The following is a 21,246-nucleotide window of genomic DNA, read 5'->3' as shown; positions in this document are numbered from 1 at the left end:
ACAAATAGTTTAAAATGCTTAATAAAATTCCACACTCCCACCTTTTAAAATGACCCAAAATATAACCTACAGCATCTATACAGGGCCATGCAGTGAAATGGCAGATGGATTTTCCAACATGGTCAACTATGTGACTGCATCTCTTGAAAAAGAGGAGTGTAAAACACTACTGTACCTTTGTACAGATTTGTTCAACAACATCTGCATGGAAGATTTGAGAGGAGCTTTGTTGGCATTTGCCAAACAGGCACAAGCTCAAGCAGGTCAAGCTCAGGCTGGTGATGCCCTGCTGATGGAGCTCATGTTCCGAATGAAGCGCTATGATATCCTAAAGAAGGTTTTTGGTACCAACAGACAACAGGTAGAAGGAATTCTGAAGAAGGGAGCTGTCCTCTCAGATTATAGGTAATGTATGCTAATAGCATATCTCAGTGTCTAAGATATTTCCTTGTATGAGAAAAACAACCCATGTGGTGAAACTTAAACTTATTCTAATGAAAAGCATTATTTTGGAGTCTGACCTATTTGTTTTGGGGGTTATTATAGCACTCTCTTGTGGAAAAACCCAAGCAGAAATACCCGTGAATGTAATTTTCACCCACACACGTCTGTGTATTTTTAATTGATCTCTTTTATACAGGGTTCTAATGGCAGATGTAAGCGAAAATCTGGGGAATGAGGAGTTACAGTCTCTTATATTTCTCCTGAGCAGTACCCTGCCCAAAGAAAGACTGGCTAAAGCTACTGTAAGACAAAAGAACAAAATGTAAAAATAAATCTGTTTATGTAATGTGCATTTTTATTTCATGTTTGTTTCATTTGATTTGATTTCTCATAGAGCTTTCTAGATGTGGTAGTGGAGTTGGAGAAGTTAGATGAAGTATCATGTGATAAGCTAGACCTGCTTGAACAGTGCTTGAGAAACATTAACAGAATGGACCTTGTCAAAAGGATTCAGTACTACAAGAATAGAGGTTAGTCATTTCGGATAGCACTTTTCTGTTGGTTGTTGCTTGAATTGCTTGTCAGTAGGTGAATTACAGAGGCGATACATTTTGCACAAAAACTGGGTGAAGCATTTCACTTTGTATAAATTAATTCTGCAGTTGTACATCAATATCCGTAGTGCATTGCTTGATTTTACCTGCCAAAACAAACATGTCTTACTGTCAAAAAGTTTGGCCGGTTGAGTGCTTTTACCTTTTGTAATTTTGTCGACTGTTTAAAATGGTGTTTTCGAGGTGAGAAGTTCCTGAAACTAAAGGTTTCAAAGTTTATGAGAAAAAAAAAAAAATTCTGGTTGGCTAGCTAATGATAGATTACGTCAGATTTCTAGATTGGATTGCAGTACTAAATTGTTTTAATTTTGATTAAAAACCTGACATTAAACATTAGTGCACCCATGGTTGACGTTTGTAGATGCTTTTGTTCATGGCACCTGTTAAGAAGCTTGAATGAAAAATATTTGAATCAAATCATTAGTAAATAATTAATAATACATAATTTAATCCAGTGAATGAATGTATTACTATTTCAGGTCAGAATGTTCCATGTGCAATCCCTAAAGTCCAGAACTCCTTTAAGGTAAGACATGCATTTTAAGGAAATACATTTCTGTATTGAATGGATAGATATAGTAGATACAGTATGTTGCATGATGGGTAAATTATTACTAATTATTCAAAAAATTATTATCGATTCCTTCACTTTAGTTCGCCCCTGTGCAATGCCAGCTTTCTGTTCAACAAGTGAAACAAACACTATGCTTTTCTCAAGGTGAGCGTTCTCTGTGTGTGTGTGTGTGTGTATAATTTATGTATATATATATGTATATATATGTATATGTGTCTACCTATGAATAACATTAAAGACTGGCACATGGTCTTTTTCTAGAGTTTCAAAATTTGAAGGTTTCAGTACCTGAGACAGGGACACAACATTTACAGGTAAGAAATGATCATCTTCATTAATACTGTGAATAGTAATCATGTCAAAGTCTATCATCTTTTCTGAAGGTTATGTTATTTATGAGTAGGTTATAAGCCGTCTGTATGTCTGCTAGGCTTTGATGGAGCAGTATGAAATGACTCCTGAGCAGAGGGGTCTGTGTGTGATTATTGACTGTGTTGGCTTTGATGGAGGTAAGTGTGTGTCATAATGTTAGGAATAGTATATATTGTATTATTATTATTATTTGCAACCACAAGGATGTCATTGTTTGATTAAAAAAAAAAAAGATACCCTTTATGATTACATTTTTAAAAACTCCCATTGTCCACCCCTGATTTTTCTAAAGAAAGTCATAATTTTCATCATAGCATTTTTTTTTTCATTTAATTACAAATTGGGGTAAAAATATGGTTAATCGAGAACACTATTTGTAGCTCTTTAATGTGCTACAATAAACCATCTGCATCTAAACATCTACATTGTGTCCTTTCAGAGATGATGAATCAGACATTCAAGTGTCTGGGTTTCAAGGTCATTCTTCACTCTCTCTTGGGTCTAAAAGAAACCCAGAAGGTCTTGGAAGACCTGACCCGCAACAGGATCCTTCAGGGGGTCAATCGCTTTGTCTGCTGCATCATCAGCAGGGGAACGGACACTCATCTGTTGGCTACAGACTCTAGCAGACTTGGCATCAGCCTGGAGGATCTCAGGCAGCTTTTCAACCCAACCCAGTGTCCCTCTCTGTGTGGCAAACCCAAACTCTTCTTTATCCAGATCTACAGGACCACAGAAGTCCCAAATCCCACCTCAATGTATGATGAATACCTTGAGACAGATGTGCCAGGACGCCACTGTTCTAGGAGGCAATGTGCGAATGCAAGGACTATCCCAGCGTCGGCAGATGTCCTTTGGAGCGTGTGCAGAGCAGAGGCAAAGCTGCTGGAAGGGTCTGGCCACCAATCAGTTTACATGTGTGCATTAAATTCTACCTTTCTGTTGGGATGTCAGAGGTATGGGCACTGTTTATGAAAAGGGCATTATATAAAAGTTTTATTCACATAAAAAATGCTGAACATTCACTTTACAACACTTTAAAGATTTTATTTGGTAGCATTTAGGCGTTCACTGACATGAACTTACAGTACAGTGAGCAACATTTTTTTTACAACGTTTAGTAATCTTATTGTTTAATAAAATTACAGTTGTTCATTTTTAGTTCACAGTGCATTAACTAATGCTAAATGCATATACATATTAAATGCATACATTAGTAAATGTTGAAATTTAACTACTGTAAGATTAATAAATGCTATAGATATATTGTTCATTCTTGTTAAAAGTGCTATACGATTTGTCAACCACTAGATGTCGTACAGGAGAACCATATCAAATGCCGAATATATAACAAAATTTAGATAATTTTGGCTTTTATTTATTATTGTTTGTGACCTGACATTTATTTAACACTTAAGTCACTGTAAAAAGTGTTTATGCTAAATCGTTTTCAGCTTTTGCAGTTGAGTTTTCATAAAATAAAAGTCTGAAATTTAAAATATCCATATTTATAAATGTTTGTTTGTTTTTTAATTTGCAGAAAGATGCTTTTATTGGACCTCATGGAAGAGGTGAAGAGAAACGTGTTTAGTTATAATCAACAAAACCCTGAGAATGAGTACCACCTTCAACTCTCTCACACACTACGCAAGAAACTTTACTTGTAACACTTAATTTGTGCGTCACAACACAAACTTAGTTTTTTCTCTTTTTTTTCCTCTTTTCCACACACACCCTATACTTGTTGTTTAGAATGGAAATATTGCCCATATAGTGGAAGAATAATCCGAGCATAGCTGAATACTGCCATAATATCTGGTAAAATATCATTGTGTTTTATGTATTTGTATATTATTATTATTATTTATATTCATTGTGTATCTCCATTGGCAGCTAATACAGAGTACAGTGCAGTCAAAGTGCTAGTGCCTCGCTAATTAATTTAAGAATTCCTTCAGTCATTACTCCGGCTAAGTGAAGTTTATTTGTAAAGCGCTTTTGAAAATACATATTGTTTAAGCTTTACAAAAAAACATTACTTAATCCTCCAAAGTTGCAAGGGAAAGAAGAATGGTGCAAGGAAAGCAATTCTGTGAGATGTTTTGGAATCAGACCAGACCCCATCCTCTTTGTAATAACAATTCATTTACATGTGCTGAATATCTAGTTACATCATGCTATACCATTAATCGTGTACACTAGATACATTTTTAATATACAAGATGTGAGATTTGAGTATCTTGTTCAGTAATCCACTTAAAATCCACTTCTCTTCTATAGAAAACTATATACACACTTATAATAATGCATATACACATTACAACAAATATATTCTTATTGTCTAATAGTGTTGATGTAATGTATCAGTAGGCTGGAGTTCTGTGACCTAAATGAGCCTGGTGGATCGTAGCATGATCAATCACTCTCTAGAGCAGAACATAGAGTAGAGTATAGACTAGATAGAAAAGTTGATGTGAATTGATGATTAAATTTGGGCTGATCTGATCAGTTTTTAGTAGATACATAGAATTTTAATACATATGTAGAATTTGCATACTGTAATATATATCAAACCAGACTGTAGCACAATATATATATTAAACTAAACATAGGCCTATATCTAATTGTCATTTAAATAAATAACGTATCATATTTCCATAATTCATTTCATCCCCCTTCAGAGACTGACTTACAAACTGATCACTGCATGCTTTGCATGCCATTAGCAGATTATAAAATAAAATAACAGATTATGAAAATAGTTACCAGTATGAAAAACTGAATTACACTTGGCAGCATGGGATGTGTAGAGAAAGTGAGTATTATGAATAAAAATGATTTAAATTACTTTGCGTTTGTCTTTTTTTTTTTTCTTCAATAATTGAATCTAGCTAGTTTAATGAGTCAAAATAATAACTTGCAAAAAGAGTGAGTAAACGAAAGTTTTGAGTGAATACACCAAAAAGATAAGAATAATCTTGATAAAACTCCCGATCACTAGCAATTTCAAAAACCACTGACATTAAAATGCTCCATCATTGTAGAGACTTGAAAGGATATAGGGCCGAGCCATCTATTTCGTAAAAGAACACAAACGTGACTGAAATGTGCGTAATTTTCTGACACTTATGTACAAATTTCTATGTGTACGTTTTATTTGGTTAACAGTTTCAATGTGATCGTGTCTACAGCATCTGCTCTAGGGTGAGAAGATGTGGCGCGTGCGTTCGGTTCTTTTTGGCATAAATTTGCCGTCATACATTTTCCACTCCACCAGGGGTCGGTCAAATAGTACATTTAAAGAAAGCATTAGTAATAGTGACTTGAAATACAGTATATATTTTTTTTCTTGTGGAACACCAGGTTTTGAATTTTACTTTGTTCACAATCTGTGAATATACAAAATGTTACTATGGAACTACAAATACAGCAGAATGAGACTTTGTTCAACAATAGGTAAGATCTGTTTTCTCTTCTTGCACAGCCCCATATTTCTCATTTGAGAAATGAAACCTATCTCGGGCTTTACCGTTCTTTCCCAGTTTGTAGAAGTTTAAGTACAATTTGAGTTTGAGAACCCTTTTGACGCAACAATTTTTCGACTTATCTAGAGAAAAAATATAAAATGTTTTATATCTTGTGTGAGAAAGATTGATTTTAGCTTTATGTCATAAACAACAACAAAAAACATTGCTGTATTCATATTTTTGAATTTTATTTTTTATTTAAAATCAATTTAGAGTGTGAATTTTCAGATCATGGCTACAAGTGCACAACAACAATTTATTGTTTATACAAAAATTAATTGTTGGTCATTTAGGACTGAAATTAAAGGAAAAACAATTTAGTTTATATTAAAAAAATGCTGAATGCCTTGATGTTGATCAGAAGGTCGATGAAGCACTTAAAAAAATACAGAAAACATCTGTATTAAAATTAGACAAGCTTATATTTCTCTTTCACAACCTTTCATTTGTGTCATTAAACACTCCATCTACCCAGGTTAGGGTTAATTGGGAGACTTTTTTTACCCAGAATTCCAGCTGATTATGAGAGCTAGAACCTGCAGTCTGTTTAGCTTACAGTAGCTGTTTTAATGTCTTAGGTGAACAGTGGTCCAGTGATATCAAAATGAAAGCATGTAAAACTATTATCTTGAGAAACAACACTTTCACAGGTGAAACTGCTTCAAAATCTTGATGTGTGCTCCCCCTTTACAAAACGGCTGCGTTTTAAAGAGATTTTACTGGCTCAGTTGTCAGGTGATGAAAGTAACTTTTCTTCTGAAAATGTAAAAATGAAATGGTAGATGTGGAAAATGTGCGCTTTTATAAGCAAAACCACCTTTTAATCTATATTATCAGTCTTTCTTCCTCTTCTGCAATTTTCTACAACAGCGTCTCCAACAAAGTGCACAGCATTTAAATGTTACTAGAGTTACAATCAGCAAAATAAAAAGCAGGAAGCCAATCACATCTAGACTGTGGTATTGAAGCCAGTTCAGGTCATGAGCAGCAGGTCTCAGGTGGTCTGCCCCTTTGTGTCTCATAACAAACTCTGTCCAGTAGACTGCAAGATCCAGGGGCTGCATGGGACGGTCATTGTGTATGGCTGACAGCTTCTCCATTCTTTGCTTATAGCTGCAGAACACAGCAAAAGAAATACATTGAGGTTATGATAGATAGATATATATATATATATACTGTATATGAGAGAGACAGTGGGAAAAATTAAAAACTCTCACCTGCCATCATTAATAACTGTGTTGAGAGCATCAAGTAGTGTTTCTGCAGTGATGTCATAGATGCTGAGCACCACTCCCACTCCTCGAGTCGCCATGCGGTGCACGTTGTCACCCTGGTCACCAAAGAGGGGAAGCATCACCATGGGCACACCATGACAAATGCCCTCATAGATTCCATGCGTCCCACCATGAGTGATAAAGGCTTTTGCTTTGGGGTGACCTTTAATAAAAAAAACAATTCAGTTTGTCAAATTCAGTTGTCATTTGCACTCAATTTTATTATATTAAATGAAATTACAATTGTAAAATGTTAACTTAAACCATTGAAGTCAAGTTGGGCCTACATGAATAATTTATGTTGCATTGACTAAAACTGGGCAGTGGATTTCTAGTTCCCAACATGCTTTGCATAGGGATAGACCAGGAGAATACATGTTGAAATTAAGTGCGGTTTGAAAAAGTTTGTTCTTTAGTTATTTTTTACATTTAAAAGAGTTTATGTTTATGTTGATTTTTGAGGTATAGACTTTGTGGTTAGGCTATAGGCTACATGAACTGTAACTGTGCTAATTTCATGAGAACATTTCTACTTGATCATTACTTGCTACATGCTACAAAAATTGTAATTACCATGTGAACAAATGTTGCATTGGCTATTACATTCTCATAAGAATAAATATGAGAATTAAAAGAAAAAGATGATATCAGCTTGATAGCCAGCACATGATTTATACAGTTTGTATTGGCAGAAGTTCTACCCTTCACAATCAAACAATCATAGAACATTTATGTTCATATATTGACAACCTAAGCACAAGCTCTACTCTTCACCACCATGGTGACCAAAAAACAAACAAAAAACATAATTTTATGTTGTTTGATCTTTTAAATGTTCAAAATAGCTAAATATTAAAACTTAAACGCTAACAGGCCTTTCCATTTTCATACAAATGCAGACAACTCATGCAACGCTGCATGAAGGCACCAGTCTGAACAGTAACAACACTGGTTGGATCAACAAGAGTGAATTATGTTCAGGGAACATTCACAGAATATGTCAAATGAAGTTGGTGTGATCTTAAGCATGAATTTTACTCATCAGTACATTTTACCTAATTTAAGTTCATATATCAGTTTTAATGCATAGAAATATGCGTCATAATTGTATTAAGTTAGACCAACAAGTATTATTTTTTTTTAGGGTGGCTGACATATACAGCAGATGATAATATGCCAGGGAAAAGGGGGGTCCAAAAGTATGATTGAGATTGTTATTTTTATTTATTTATTTAAACCTTGAAATAGTTTTAGTCCTGAAAGAAAAGAAAAAAAAAAGAGCCAAAAGTTCAAATAATACAAATATTCTGGGTTAATTAAGTAAACAAATTAAAAGACAAAACAAAGTTTCTTTGTTTTAGGTATGGGACATTCTTTGCTTTAATTCAACTTTTTTTATCTAAGTGTTATGGAAATCATATAATTTGTTATGAACAAAGTGTATTTAATTAGCTGCAAAATGCAGTATACTCAGACCTTTGGATGCCACTTTATAAAGCTTTGATTTGCTCAGTATTATCATGTTTAACATCCCCATTTATTGATCCTTGCAGGCAAAAGGGCTGAGCACACACACACACACACAAAAAATAGTGATATTCTTTATCAAATAATCAATTGAGACTCGGGAGCTTCTCTGATTGGTGGATCTCACTTCAGGGTCCCTATAATAATATACACAAATGCCAGATTTGTCATAAGTTATTATAGTGTCCTTCATTTAACACTTTGTGATTTTGCGATCTCAATATTAAATAAAAAGATTACTAATAAAATGTATTTGTAGCTCATATTTAAGCAATCGCATTACGTTTTGACAGTATGTTTCTAAGTCAAACATATGAGCAGGATATTTGATGATTTCCCCTGTGAGGATGGGCACCCACTGTCAGAAACATAAACTGGCACCTTTCTTGAAGATATTTAAATAGAATATCTGTAGATTTTTTTTTTTCAAAGATTCTGACACCTTAGGGCACCCTTTTCTGTAAAAACTTTCCAGTAGCTGACCAGATTGTTCACTGGTCCAGCTTCTGTGCCAATACAACCACAGTTAATAGGATTAGCCAACACTGAGTGTGAATGGGCTCTGCTCTCCAGTCACTGCAATCATTCCTGACATGCCAGGCAAAATACAGACTTTACTCAGTTTGTTTAACAAAAGCTGCTTCTGTGTTCTTGGTTTAACGATCCATGTTGTTGGAGAAATTTCTGATTGGCTGATCCTTAACTTGCTACACAAGGGATAAGCCAAGTGAATCCCTGGATTTTACAATAATAAATTTACTCCCTCATGTACTTCTGGAAAGACAAACAGAAATCCCTCATTCTTCAGCACTGAATCCAACTAAAGTGTTTGCTCAACTACAAATAAATACTATCTTTTTCAAAAGAAATGAAGACAGGCCCTTTCAAAATATATAAAGCAAAAATGTACATTACATGAAAACTATATATTTAAACGTAATATATTTAAATAAATTCTTGGATTACATAGATCTTCAGTTAGGTTTCTAGAGCTCTCCTTTCCTACTGATTAATAAAATCAGAATCAGAAATGAAAATTAACCCATGATTAACTCAAGACATCCTACTGTAGATGCATATGACTTTCCACTTTCAGATGAATACAATCATAAGTATATTTAAAAATGTCCCAATGTGTAATATAGCCCTTTATGTTTTATATTTCTATATATATTTGTGTGATAAGTTAATTATGAAGTGCTAATTTAAGTAATAAATAAGGGAATACATTATTCTAATATGGTAATTATATTTATTTTATTGGCATATATAACAATTATCTGTATAAATTATAAAACACCATGACAAGGCAATGTTTCATTTATTATATTATATATATTTATTACATTTTATATTATCGGCTAAAACATGGATCTGCATTTTCTATAATGTTTAAATTCTAAATCAAAATACATTTCTGATATGAATTAATATAGAATTAGCATCAAACAATCGATATAATTCATATTCTCAAGGATTAAAGATTAAACGGGGAAAAAAAATTATTGCACAACTAACAATTAAGTGGAGATATGCACTAAGCATGTAAATGACCATTGAACAAAAGAAGAAGAAAGAAACAGCATCGTGCGCTTTTTCTTAGCGTCCATTTCCATAGTGACTCGTCTCTGTTGAGTCTTAAAAAGGAACATACTCTTTGTTTGCAAAATTTGTTTGAAAGAACTTACTGCCGGACGCGTTCTTGGAACCACATACCTCGAGTAAGCAAGGTTTGGGGTTAATCAAAGGGTTTAGCTGACGGTTAGTTAACTGTGCTTTCTGGAATACACCCCAGAGAAACTCACCGAGCAAGTCATTCTGTGGAAGCCACTTCATCAGCTTGACATTTTCTGGGACATTATCAGGAATCTCACCTGTATACCGCCAGAGAACCTAGAAAAAGTGACAGTTCAGACAGCTTTTATTCAAAACAAGTCTTCTTGTGAAGGCAACTTATAAAATGGAACCATGTTACCAGTTTAGTCCATTACTTTAGAAATACCCATTTTGTGAAGTAGACACTTCTATATGTGAAATCCTACATTTATTTTTGTTGAAGCTACACATTAGTGGAGGCTTATGGAATACGTTTCTACTAAAAAAAAATTGCTAGATTATACTGGCAATGTAAGAACTTTAAAAAGAGACTCGGTCAGAAATACTATCCACTGTAGTAATGAGCATTCTGTGGAGTGCCAAACCCCCTTTTCAGCACACACAATAACTTTAATGAGAACAAGATGTTCCTGGACTTCCTCCCCAGCTATAGCTAAAGCTCTGCGTGCAGCCTCCACTTAGCTTTACACTTTACAAGATGAGAAAACAAGTGGGTAATGTGGACTCGTGAACCCTACAATCTGTTCTGAGAGACTGAACATGTAGGAAGCTGAACAAAATGGTTTCAGGTCACGCACCACAAAGTTTGCACAGAAGATAAAGCTCTAAGCCTTGGGTTAGTAAATGTGTGTAGTTTAAATTATTTTACACCTTGATTGACAACTTAAATTGCACCAGAATAACTTTGGATTTCTGCCATGTTTCTAAAATGTATGGCATTCCAACTTAAATTCTCTTACCCAAGGACTATTACAATAAAAAAGGAAAATTAGAGCAAATAACATCCATTCCCTTACTAAAACGATGATGGATGCCATAATCATACACTACCCAGAATAATTTCTTCACTATATGAGGTGTTAATGTGTTGCAGCCCCTCCTCACACTATATATAAAACTGAAATGGGATACAGCATTAAAGACTGAAATACCATAAACAGATTGGTATGAAATGTGGATAATACACCAAACTACCACTAGCTCCTAAATATGGAGGGAGATTATTTTATAACACTTAAGATTAAAAGAAAACAAGACTCCAGACAACAGCTTTGCTGGAGACAATGTGGACCATTAGAAGTGGATCACGCACATATCTTTTGGAGTTGTGAGAAAATGTGCAGCTAATGTAGTTATGTCTGAAGTGCTTGGATATAGAATACCCAGAACCTATTTATTTTTGCTTATAGGAAATATTATAGGCATAGTACCTAAAAGCTATCAATATTTATGTAAGATTCTTCTTGTGGCATGTAAAAAGACTTTAACTAGAAATTGGCTTAAAGATAGCACTTTGAATTGTAAACAGTGGTTTGAGATTATTGGAGAAAAAAAATGATTTCTTACCCTCTGTGGAATCATACTGAAAGCCTTGAAAAAGATGGCAGCTTTCTCTTTTGGCATGGAGGAGACCAGAGAACCCAGACTGAACACCACAATGCCATGCTCTCCAGAGCCCTCGACGAATTCCTCCACCTCCTGCAAAAGACAGACAACAAGCCAAAAAATAATAAGCCACATTTAAATAATGACCTTGTTACATGTATAGCTCCACACAGTAAACTCGTTGTAGATGTAACGGTACGCATGTAACCACTGCACAAATGGAACTTCACTGGAAGCTTCTTATAACTTTTTTATTTATTATTAATTTTGATATGAAAAAAAGTCTAAACTTAATATTTTTCTTCAGGAAATTCAAACAAAAAATGCCATGTTGACACTCTTTAATGTGGTGGCAGATCGCTGTATAAACGCCTTAGTTCAGGCAGCATTTTCTCTTAACTACTGCTTAATCAGTGTTTCAACCGCGGAAAGACATCAGTAACACAGCTTGTAAACAAAAAGTCGCGTAGCATTTCATTTACCTGTCATCAGTGTCCACAGCTGTTAGTTCGCTTGAGAAATTAATACGTTTAGAGAAAAGCATTTGCATTAATATTACACTCATTACATTTTTCTTTAACTGTTAATTATATCTTAATTATTTATTGTTTGATTAAATAAATATGTTATAGTAAAACAAGTTATGACACTGTGTAAATGCATGTATTTCAACAACAAATATACATTTTTATCATTTAGAAGTTAATTTAAAAACTGCATTATGTGCAATTTACAGGTTTGCATAATTTTTTTAAAGTTGATTGCTCATTATTTTATTTAAAAATGAATAGTAATTGAATTTAAGTTTGGGCTCTGTTGTGCTCAGAGATAAAAATTTACCTCATCTTATGCTCAAAGAAAATTTGAATTGTAACTGACTTTATTTAAAGAAAGAAAATTAGTTTAGTAAACCACAGTTTAATAAAAAATTAAACTGAGGTATGTACCGAACCGTCATGTTTGTGTACCATTACACTCCTATAAACAAGATATGTAACACAGAAAAAGCACACGTTTTCATTATGTACAGCTTCATCAGCAAGGCTCATGTTATCTTTTCATCTCACCGGTGTCTGTCCAATTTGATATTTCATACCCTGCGCACAAATCACGCAATTACATGTCTGGGGTTTTCAGAGCTCAGGACTTATTATTTTGCCTGTAAAATGACCCCTGCCTCAAATATACAAAGGAAAAAAAAAACTGGTCCTCACAGAAGGAAGGGCGGCTGACAAGAAAAATAACAGAGGGAAAGAAATGGAGAAGGTTGCGTGCCAAAGAATACAGCCAATATGTTGCATTGCCTCAGGTTACCAGTGCCCTAGAGAAAGGAGTCATATTACCATGGGTTATGTTTGTATGAGGGTAAATGTAATGCATGTTAAAACAAAGCACCAATGTTAAAGCTCAAAAATGGAACCCATATTTCCAGAATTGACAATGACCCCAACCCAACCTTAAAAAAAAAAAAAAAAAAATGCCGCAGATGTAAAATTTCCTTCTGAGGAAATTACTTCTTAGGCCTACTAGTCATGAAAATGTTCAGGAACTTTGATTAACAATACAAATGTATTTATTTTAGGCAAAAACTTTAAAAAACTCTGCATTTTGCAGTAAGCTTTTTTGACCAAATCCAAAAGGCACCTCTGGTGACTTACCTCAGAAAGTTCGGCACTCTTCCAACAGTTGATGCCCCCGATGAAGACCATATTTGGCATGACAGGCCTAGGGTACTCAAATGTAAAATCATATCTAAGCAACCAAATAGCTCCGCGGCCAATGATCTCCTGGTATGTCACATCCGCATCCAGGTATCTTGAAGCAAGTTTATCAAAACTGGCATACATTATTCGACACAGCACCAGCTCTACACACCTCATGACGAAATTTTGAATGCGCTCTACAAAGGTCATTTTGTCAGTGTTGCCAGACTGAAACCGAGGTACATAAGATGGAGGAGAAGGACACTGTAAAGCCATCATGTCAAGGCCACAAGGCATGCCACGAAGGAAGTAGACCACAGGGAGACCGAGCTTAGTAGCGATAATAGGTCCACAGGGCAGAAAAGGGTCTGTGAGCAGCAAGTCAAAATTCTCCTCTTTCAACTTCTGCATTAAAGGTTTGTTGTAAAGCAGCGACTCGCATCCTTCCACCTGCGTTCCTGTGAAGTTCATCAGACGCCCCATTTGGATGATGATGTCCATCAGCGCAGGGCTACGCGTGAACACCGCATCCTGAAACCCTTTCAAGCTGGCGGACAGCTCCTCCTTGGAGATCTTTACAGGGAAGGTCTCAGTGTGAAAGAGCTCAGAACTCTGGATCAAGATGTTGTTCTCGGGCACCAGGACCAGGATGCTATGGCCTCTCTGGGCCAGTTCTGTCGCCAACACCTTCATGCTCAACCAGTGACTGCCTTCAACAGGCATGACCAGCACCCGGCCACCCTGCGCAGGCCTCAGCCAGGCACCCAGCCATAGCAGCAGCAACCCTGAACCCAGCCCCCTCAGCCAGCCCTCCTTCAGCATAACTGGGTCTGCCTAAGACCAAACACAAACACAGCAAGAAAACGAGAGGAAAAAACTCCTCCTCCAGGAAAAGGGGCTGTATTTACATTCTCCCATGAGAACTGAGAAACAAGCGAGCGAAAGGAAGAATGAGAGCACGTCAGTTGTCCGTGTTTTGGTTTGCAGATCATGAGAAAAACATTTCCTGAAAGGGAAAAGGTGCTCTGCAGGTCCAGTACAATGTTACACTGCACTACATATTAAGTACATTTTTTTACAAGAAAAACTCGACTCATTACAGTCATAAATTACTCATTAAGTTGTGTTTTACAAATCTGTGAGACTGAGATCTTGAAACACTTAAATACAAAATTAAAAGTAGTAGCCATAGGTTACACATAGGCTATCCAAATACACCACAGTTTCTCGGCAGAGATAAGCATGGATTTAGTTGTTAGCATTCTAAGTAAAGAACGAACACACAAAGATTAATTTGCAACCAGCTGTATAAACTCAAACACATAAGGAGGAAAAATTGTTGTCAGGTCAGCAAAAGACAACTCTCACCAGCACCTCCCCCTCTGCTCAAGCCCAGCTTGCGTGAGAAGCTCGCCACTCCTTTCCTTCCCATCTCCTCAGTTAAAGAGATAACCCGACCAACAATAAGTTATAAAGAAATAACTTTTCTTTATAGTCAGTTGCAGTTCCAGTTGGTGATATTTGCTTTCTGCAAAACTTTGCAGGAATCAAACCTTTTGACCTCTCCCAAGTACTGGTGTAATATTTTAAACACTTAACATCTGCAATCTATAAAGCGAAAAAGTAAAAATCCAAAAAGAGTGCCAAACTTCAACAACATATCCAGTAAGATCCAGTGACCCAGTGACTCATGGCCACATGCAAACTCTTCTGATATGTCTCCATTGTAATCCTCCCCCCACCGAGCTATGCTGTGGGAACCCCACACTAACAACTGAACTGCTGTTTATCGCTTTAGGACTGGGACTGCAAATAAGAGAGAACAGTGACACCTGTCGTAATTTTATTAAACAAAAATAAGGAAAATACATGGGTGAGGGAAAAATGGTAACCACCAGAATTCCACTTGTGTTGTGTTGTACTACAAAGGATAATTAACAAAGCAAACTGAGTATTAGTGAAGGGTTCAAACAAAGAAAAGCCTGTTTTACCAGAAGAACACCTAATAAATCACACAGCTCTATCTACTGGGTGTATGTGACTGCATATATGCATTTGTCCCTGGAACGCCAGAGAATAAATATAGAAATATAGTATAAAACAGCTGTGAAGAAGATATTAATTATTGGACCAAAAAACAGTACACAGAATCTTGTAGATTAAAATTTGCAACTAGACGGATCAAAAATCTGGGTGTTATATTAGACAGCAACTTGTCTTTTGAAAATCATATTTCCCATATTACAAAAACTGCATTCTTCCATCTTAGAAACATTGCCAAGCTATGAAACGTTATCGGTTTCTGATGCAGAAAAGCTAGTTCTTGCATTCATGACCTCTATACAATACAATAATCCAAACGTGAAGACACAAAGGCGTGAATAACCTTCTCCATATCATTAAAAGTAAGAATAGATTTCAATTTAGAAAGAAATTATTAATAAAATTATTAAAATAAACTATTCTTAACAACAGTATTGATTTGCTGCTCAAATTTAAGCTCAGAGTCAAAAATGACTCCAAGGTTCCTCACGCTAGACAGTTTTTTCCCAGGAAACAACCCCAGGCATTCATCATCCACACACCACTTGTTTCCAAATAAAATGATCTCAGTCTTATCCTCATTTAATTGGAGAAAATTATTTGCAGGCCAGCACTTAACTTCTGCCAAACATGCATGAAGAGACTCAATGGCACTTTTATGCCCATGTTTCAGTGGTACATAAATTTGAGAATCATCTGCATAAAGATGATACTGAATCCCAAATTCTTCAAAAATAGAACCTAGAGGGAGCATATAAAGGGAAAATAAAATTGGTCCCAGTATTGAGCCCTGTGGAACCTCACACACAAGGGGGGCCTTCCACTGTAAGATCTAACAACAGCAAGACAACACGATTTCCAGAATCAACACTTCATCATTAGACACCCTCAAAAGAGCCGATTCTGTACTATGACCAACTCTAAAACCTGACAGGAATCTATCGCAGATGTTATTCCTAATTAAAAAGTCATTGAGCTGTGCGTGCACAACTTTTTCTATTTTTCTATTTCCTTTTTTTTTTCCTCTTTTTTTTTCTTTAAACAATTAACATCTGCACAAATGATACAAGCAACAATCTATAAAGTGAAAAAGTAAAAATCCAAAAAGAGTGCCAAACTTGAACAAGAGTTGATATAATCCAGTAAGATCCACTGTATTTTTTTACGGAAAAGTCCATGAAGCTATGATGTTTGAGTTTAGTCCAAAGACAATCACAGTAAGTCACATCTGGAGAAAGGCATGTTCCTAGGTCAACATGATTTGATGGTAAAGGAACAACAGTATTTTCCAAAAAACAAACAAAAAACTTCTGACCCTATCCCTACTTCTAACTCAAACAATAAAACCATAACTATAACCATAACCTAACCCTTTAGGAATATGATTGGTTGATAAAAAAAAAAAAGAGCACCTAAACCATTACCAAAATGACCACTAACTCATTGGTTGTCAGAAATGTTGCTACAGAATTATGTTTACCCAAAATGACCCTGGCAATAAATTACCCACAGTAGACACAGAGTCTAATTTGTCCATTTTACTGCATGAGATCCCAGGACCTTTGTGATGTAGTGTTTGCCTGGACCCAAGTGCATGCTGATCTCTGGAATCACCACAACCACGGTGTGTCCTTTGCATCCCATGTCTTCAGCCATAGCCTTCACCCCTGTCCAGTGACTTCCATCCATGGGCACCACTAACAGCTTCCCAGTCCAACTGCTCCTAGCCTGCTCCAGAGCTGCAGAACAGACTATACTGAACACTAGACATACAATTAATCCTAAATGCATCTCTATAGCCAAAGACTTCAAAAAGACTGACGACGATGAACCTTTACCTCGGTGTTTCTGTCTTTCCTACCATTTTTAGTGGATAAGTTAGACACACAGTGTGGGAAGGACTTTTTAAATTCTAAAACATTAAAATTCAAGCAGAAGAAAAAAATAACACTGGCAAACTCTATAAAATATTAAGTTATGCTAGTTGCAGGCAGACTTTGCTGGTTAATTATTATAATAACACCAGTGAAAATAGAACTATATTATTGGCAGTGATTCATGTTGTTTATACTGCTATTATTTTTTAAAGATACAAATAAGCTACAATATGCAAAGGGTGCCAGATGCGCACTGGAATGTCAGAACACAATGACGAAAAGACATATGGTCTGAGATCTGTGTGACGAAACGAGAGTTGTAAGATGCAGTGTCTGGTCAGGCTACGGCGATCAAGTGTGGTTTTCAGGGTATTGTAATCCATACTGAAAATATATATATGAAAATATATTTGAAATACATTTATTTCATGCTAAATATACAACAAATACATTTACATATTTATGTACCTAATAAAAATATCAGACAATTGTACTTTCTGTATACTTGCAGTCTGTTATTAAACTAATTTTGTACTTAATGCAATTTAGTTGTGTGGAAGTAGTGCTGATACTGAAGTATATTTGATTGTAGGCCACTGAAGGGGAACAGACAGATATTATTCAAAGATCATAAAATCCAAAATCCCAAAACATTTTAGGCTTAATATTAGGAAATCTGCATTGTGCACTAGTAGGAATGCAAATAAAGTTGAATTATAATTTTTATATCAGTAAGTCTGAATTAATGTTAGTAAATATGTTAATTGATTTGAACTACACTTGAAATAAATGCATTTTAAATATATACATTTTTTTTTTTTTTTTTACTAGGGATGAGACATCCTGATTTTGCAGAGTAAGGCATGTTCCAATATCAACATGTTTTGTCGATCCTGGAACAACAATTCTGTAAAAAAAAAAAAAAAAAAAAAAAAAGTATTCTTACCCCTAACCATAATCTAAGGTTTCAGCTTCAGTACAGGGACATTTTCAGTTAATAAAAATGGTGTACAAGCCCCTAAACCAGTCCTAAAATCTGATTGGTTGTCAGTAATGTTGTTCCACGACCAACAAGAAAGTTACCTAGATGATATATGTGGAACCTGGCAAGCTTATGTGCACCCAAAAAGTCCCTGGCAATGAATTACAATGTGTAGCTACAGAGTCAATCTTGTTTTTTTTTTCTGATTGAAAACCCAGAAATTTGGTCTCCCTTTTCTGCTTCTACTTGAGACTATGAGCTCAAAAATCTGAGTATCATGTAGCAAGTATAAAGTTGATGCTGACCTTTTTCAGTGGTTTCCTTCATTCTAAAACCTATTAATGGTATTTATTTTACAAAACAAAATCCATTAAAAAGCAAGCACAAAAAGAAGAAAAAAAATCCTTGTACAACAAAAATGGGAAACTTTTTTTGTTTGTTTACAGAGTTTGCCATTTGCACACAGATTTTGCTGGCTAATGATTAAAATGTTGCCAGTGTAAACTGAACTGTCATTTATTGACAGCACGGAGTATTGTTAATAATTGAACTACGTTCCAACATACAAAAACACCACATATCATGATGCAGCCCCCCCCCCCCATTTCATTTCTTAAACTATATAAGATATAACTCATCTCTTATAAAGCATAAACAATCAGAAGCTTCCCAGGCAAAAGCACATTCTTTATTCAACTTGACGAAGTGCAAAAACCATGTAAGTTTAACTATGTTAAATGTTTGGAACGATATGAGGGTGAATAAATAATTACAGAATTTTCATTTTTTTGGTGAACTATCCATCTACCCAGTTGAAAAAACCAGCATGGGCTTGTAGAAGCATAGCAGTTGGTTTGAGCTGGTCCTTAGTTGGTCATGAGCTGGTTTAGGCTGGTCCTGAGCAGGAGCTAGTTGTGTAGGACCAGCCTTAAGCTTTAAACACACTTCTAGACCAGATGTAGCAAACACACAGAGGAAGCAAACATTTTTATCTCACGTTTAGGCATCAATAGAAACATTTTGCACTCACCTTAGTAAGAGGGTTTTTTATGGCACAGTTAATCCCCCCGATTAGAACCATGTTGGGCATCAAGGGTTTAGGAAACTCCAAACTGAAATCATACCGCAGCAGCCACAGGGCTCCACTGCGCAGGATCTCTGCCACACTTACGTCTCTCTGCAGGAAACGGGATGCTACACCCTCAGTTGACCAATATATCAGTCTGCAAAGCAATGGCTCTACGGTGCTCACTAGAACATTCAGCACACGTTGACGAAACGACATACGGTCCGAGTTGTTTGTAAAGAACCGTGGTATGTAAGAGGGAGGGCTCGGACAGGCAGTGGCCGTCGAGTCTAGCCCGCAAGGTAAGCCTCGCAACATATACACAGCAGGTAAGGAGAGGTTATAAGCAAGGATGGCCCCAGTTGGTACAGCTGGGCTGGTGAGTACGGCATCAAAGTTCTGCTTCTTCAGGAAGTCCACCAGCTGTTGGTTCAATAGGAGACTCTCAGCTGTGGCTCTTTGGAGGTCCACAAATTTTCTCATGTTACTAATCCTGGTGCTGATCTTCTCCAACAAAGGCAGCTGCTTACTCTCCATTACTTCAGCATTCCGAGCTTGTAGTTCATCTAGTTGTTGCTTTCCATATGGAACCGGAAAGGTTCTAGTAGTGTAGTATTTTCCAGGTCCTAACAGTACACTGACCTCTGGAATGACCACCATCACTTTGTGTCCTCTGCGGCCCATCTCCTGCGCTACAGCTTTCACACCAGTCCAGTGACTCCCATCCATCGGGACCACTAAAAGTGAACCAGACCAACCAGGTTCTCTCGGCTGTATTGTGGCTCCCACAGCTGCAAAAGCGAGCATGAAGCACCCCAGAAATGCAACCAATTTCATCTCTGGTTCTTGACGTTCAGTGTCTACTCAAGATGTGATGCTTTCTGTCAATGAATCATTACTGTCTTGTGTAACGTGAGACTCCCGGAGTCTCTCCCCTTCACCATGTGGAATAAACTGGATCAAGACTTGTTTTTCTGTGTGAATTCCTTGAAAGGATTAACCAACTGTGTGATTTAAATTAAACATGTTAGTTTAGGGACCATTCATAAAAGTGAGTTACAATCAGAAAAGATAAAAGCAATCACTTTGACTTAAAAAATTTGCAAAAGCACATTTATCTCAAAGAACTCAGAAAAAACAAAGGTTCAAAGTCCTGTTTAACTACTGCCTTCTTTTTACTGGCTGAGATCCCAGGGCCTTTGTTACCATTTCTGCCTGGGTTAACCTACAAATAATAAACTGGTTTTAAAAATGAAAACCTTAGTTTAAAATTAAACAGAATTCTAACTAATTTATTTATTTACAATAAATTTATTTATTCATTTATTTACATATTTATTTATATTGACCAAATCAACTTATTTAGAGTGGCAGTAGTGTCAGAGCATATACAGATCTATTTTTTGTATTCATATTATAGCGGTTCCTACATGCAGTATCATGTATGAGTATAAATGAGATGTTCACCTTTGTCAATGAGATCTTAATTCCAGTCTATCACATCAGAGGTTTGCAGAACTCCAATCTGAGATCATGCTGTATTAACCAGACGGCTCCAGTGCTCAAAACTTTTTGGAGAAATTTGGCCCTCAAACAAAGAATGTGTGAATGAAGCCATGGTGACTGGATAATATGTTATGTAAGTGACAAAATGACCTTGAGTAAAAAAAATAGTGAAAAAACCTTTTGTAAGGAATTCTGCACACATTCAAGCAAAACAGCTAAATAATCCCATTTACATATGGACAGAAATACATATTTTAATAGAAATGATTGTCATATGGACAAAAATATATATTTTAATAGAAATGACACTATGAAATACTGTGTATATATGATGTATATATGAAATTGCTTAAAGTATTCTAAAGTGTTCTAATGAACAGAATTGACTACTTTAGTAATTTCCATGAAACTCAGCTTAAACATTAAGATTTGTACTCATAGAAATGACTTCTTAAATTAGTAATCAAACCTGTTTATTAGAAGGGGGTGTCCCATTACTTTTGGGAACATATTGT

The 21,246-nt window shown here is 35.8% G+C and overlaps 3 protein-coding genes across 5 annotated transcripts; 1 reads left to right on the top strand and 2 right to left on the bottom strand.

The window, feature by feature from the left end:
- Position 1: 1 nt before the first annotated feature.
- On the top strand, positions 2-4,013 carry LOC132126444 (CASP8 and FADD-like apoptosis regulator). 2 transcript variants are annotated; one of them, XM_059537691.1, is made up of 9 exons: positions 2-405; positions 641-746; positions 839-974; positions 1,538-1,584; positions 1,713-1,776; positions 1,894-1,946; positions 2,063-2,141; positions 2,444-2,960; positions 3,545-4,013. In XM_059537691.1, exons 1-9 carry the CDS (start codon positions 50-52, stop codon positions 3,669-3,671), a joined length of 1,485 nt encoding a protein of 494 aa, XP_059393674.1. In that variant the 5' UTR covers positions 2-49; the 3' UTR covers positions 3,672-4,013. The 2 variants fall into 2 exon arrangements, with proteins under 2 accessions (XP_059393674.1, XP_059393675.1); XM_059537692.1 differs by lacking the exons at positions 1,538-1,584; positions 1,713-1,776.
- A 1,696-nt stretch (positions 4,014-5,709) lies between these two features.
- LOC132126817 (UDP-glucuronosyltransferase-like) lies at positions 5,710-14,716 on the bottom strand. Of its 2 annotated transcripts, XM_059538336.1 has the most exons (6): positions 14,626-14,716; positions 13,213-14,180; positions 11,516-11,647; positions 10,138-10,225; positions 6,749-6,968; positions 5,710-6,644 (listed from the first exon to the last, which is right to left on the bottom strand). In XM_059538336.1, the coding sequence occupies exons 2-6, from the start codon at positions 14,077-14,079 to the stop codon at positions 6,365-6,367; spliced, it is 1,587 nt and encodes a 528-aa protein (XP_059394319.1). In that variant the 5' UTR covers positions 14,080-14,180; positions 14,626-14,716; the 3' UTR covers positions 5,710-6,364. The 2 variants fall into 2 exon arrangements, with proteins under 2 accessions (XP_059394319.1, XP_059394318.1); XM_059538335.1 differs by lacking the exon at positions 14,626-14,716 and having other exon boundaries at positions 13,213-14,368.
- Positions 14,717-18,817: 4,101 nt separating this feature from the next.
- On the bottom strand, positions 18,818-20,831 carry LOC132126819 (UDP-glucuronosyltransferase 1A1-like). The gene is made up of 3 exons (XM_059538337.1): positions 20,693-20,831; positions 19,177-20,229; positions 18,818-19,092 (listed from the first exon to the last, which is right to left on the bottom strand). The coding sequence occupies exons 2-3, from the start codon at positions 20,060-20,062 to the stop codon at positions 19,088-19,090; spliced, it is 891 nt and encodes a 296-aa protein (XP_059394320.1). The 5' UTR covers positions 20,063-20,229; positions 20,693-20,831; the 3' UTR covers positions 18,818-19,087.
- Positions 20,832-21,246: the final 415 nt, after the last annotated feature.

The sequence above is a fragment of the Carassius carassius genome, chromosome 44 (assembly GCF_963082965.1).
Source record: "Carassius carassius chromosome 44, fCarCar2.1, whole genome shotgun sequence".
NCBI lineage: Eukaryota > Metazoa > Chordata > Actinopteri > Cypriniformes > Cyprinidae > Carassius > Carassius carassius.
This window is presented reverse-complemented; position numbering and strand designations above follow the sequence as displayed.

Excerpts from the sequence above, each read along its gene's own strand:
- LOC132126444 (XM_059537691.1), top strand. The coding sequence starts at position 50 with ATGACCCAAAATATAACCTACAGCATCTATACAGGGCCATGCAGTGAA. Across the intron at positions 747-838 it reads AAAGACTGGCTAAAGCTACT|AGCTTTCTAGATGTGGTAGT; the intron begins GTAAGACAAAAG and ends GATTTCTCATAG. Across the intron at positions 1,947-2,062 it reads CAGGGACACAACATTTACAG|GCTTTGATGGAGCAGTATGA; the intron begins GTAAGAAATGAT and ends TATGTCTGCTAG.
- LOC132126817 (XM_059538336.1), bottom strand. The coding sequence starts at position 14,079 with ATGCTGAAGGAGGGCTGGCTGAGGGGGCTGGGTTCAGGGTTGCTGCTG. Across the intron at positions 11,648-13,212 it reads AGAGTGCCGAACTTTCTGAG|GAGGTGGAGGAATTCGTCGA; the intron begins GTAAGTCACCAG and ends TGTCTTTTGCAG. Across the intron at positions 6,645-6,748 it reads ACAGTTATTAATGATGGCAG|CTATAAGCAAAGAATGGAGA; the intron begins GTGAGAGTTTTT and ends TGTGTTCTGCAG.
- LOC132126819 (XM_059538337.1), bottom strand. The coding sequence starts at position 20,062 with ATGAAATTGGTTGCATTTCTGGGGTGCTTCATGCTCGCTTTTGCAGCT.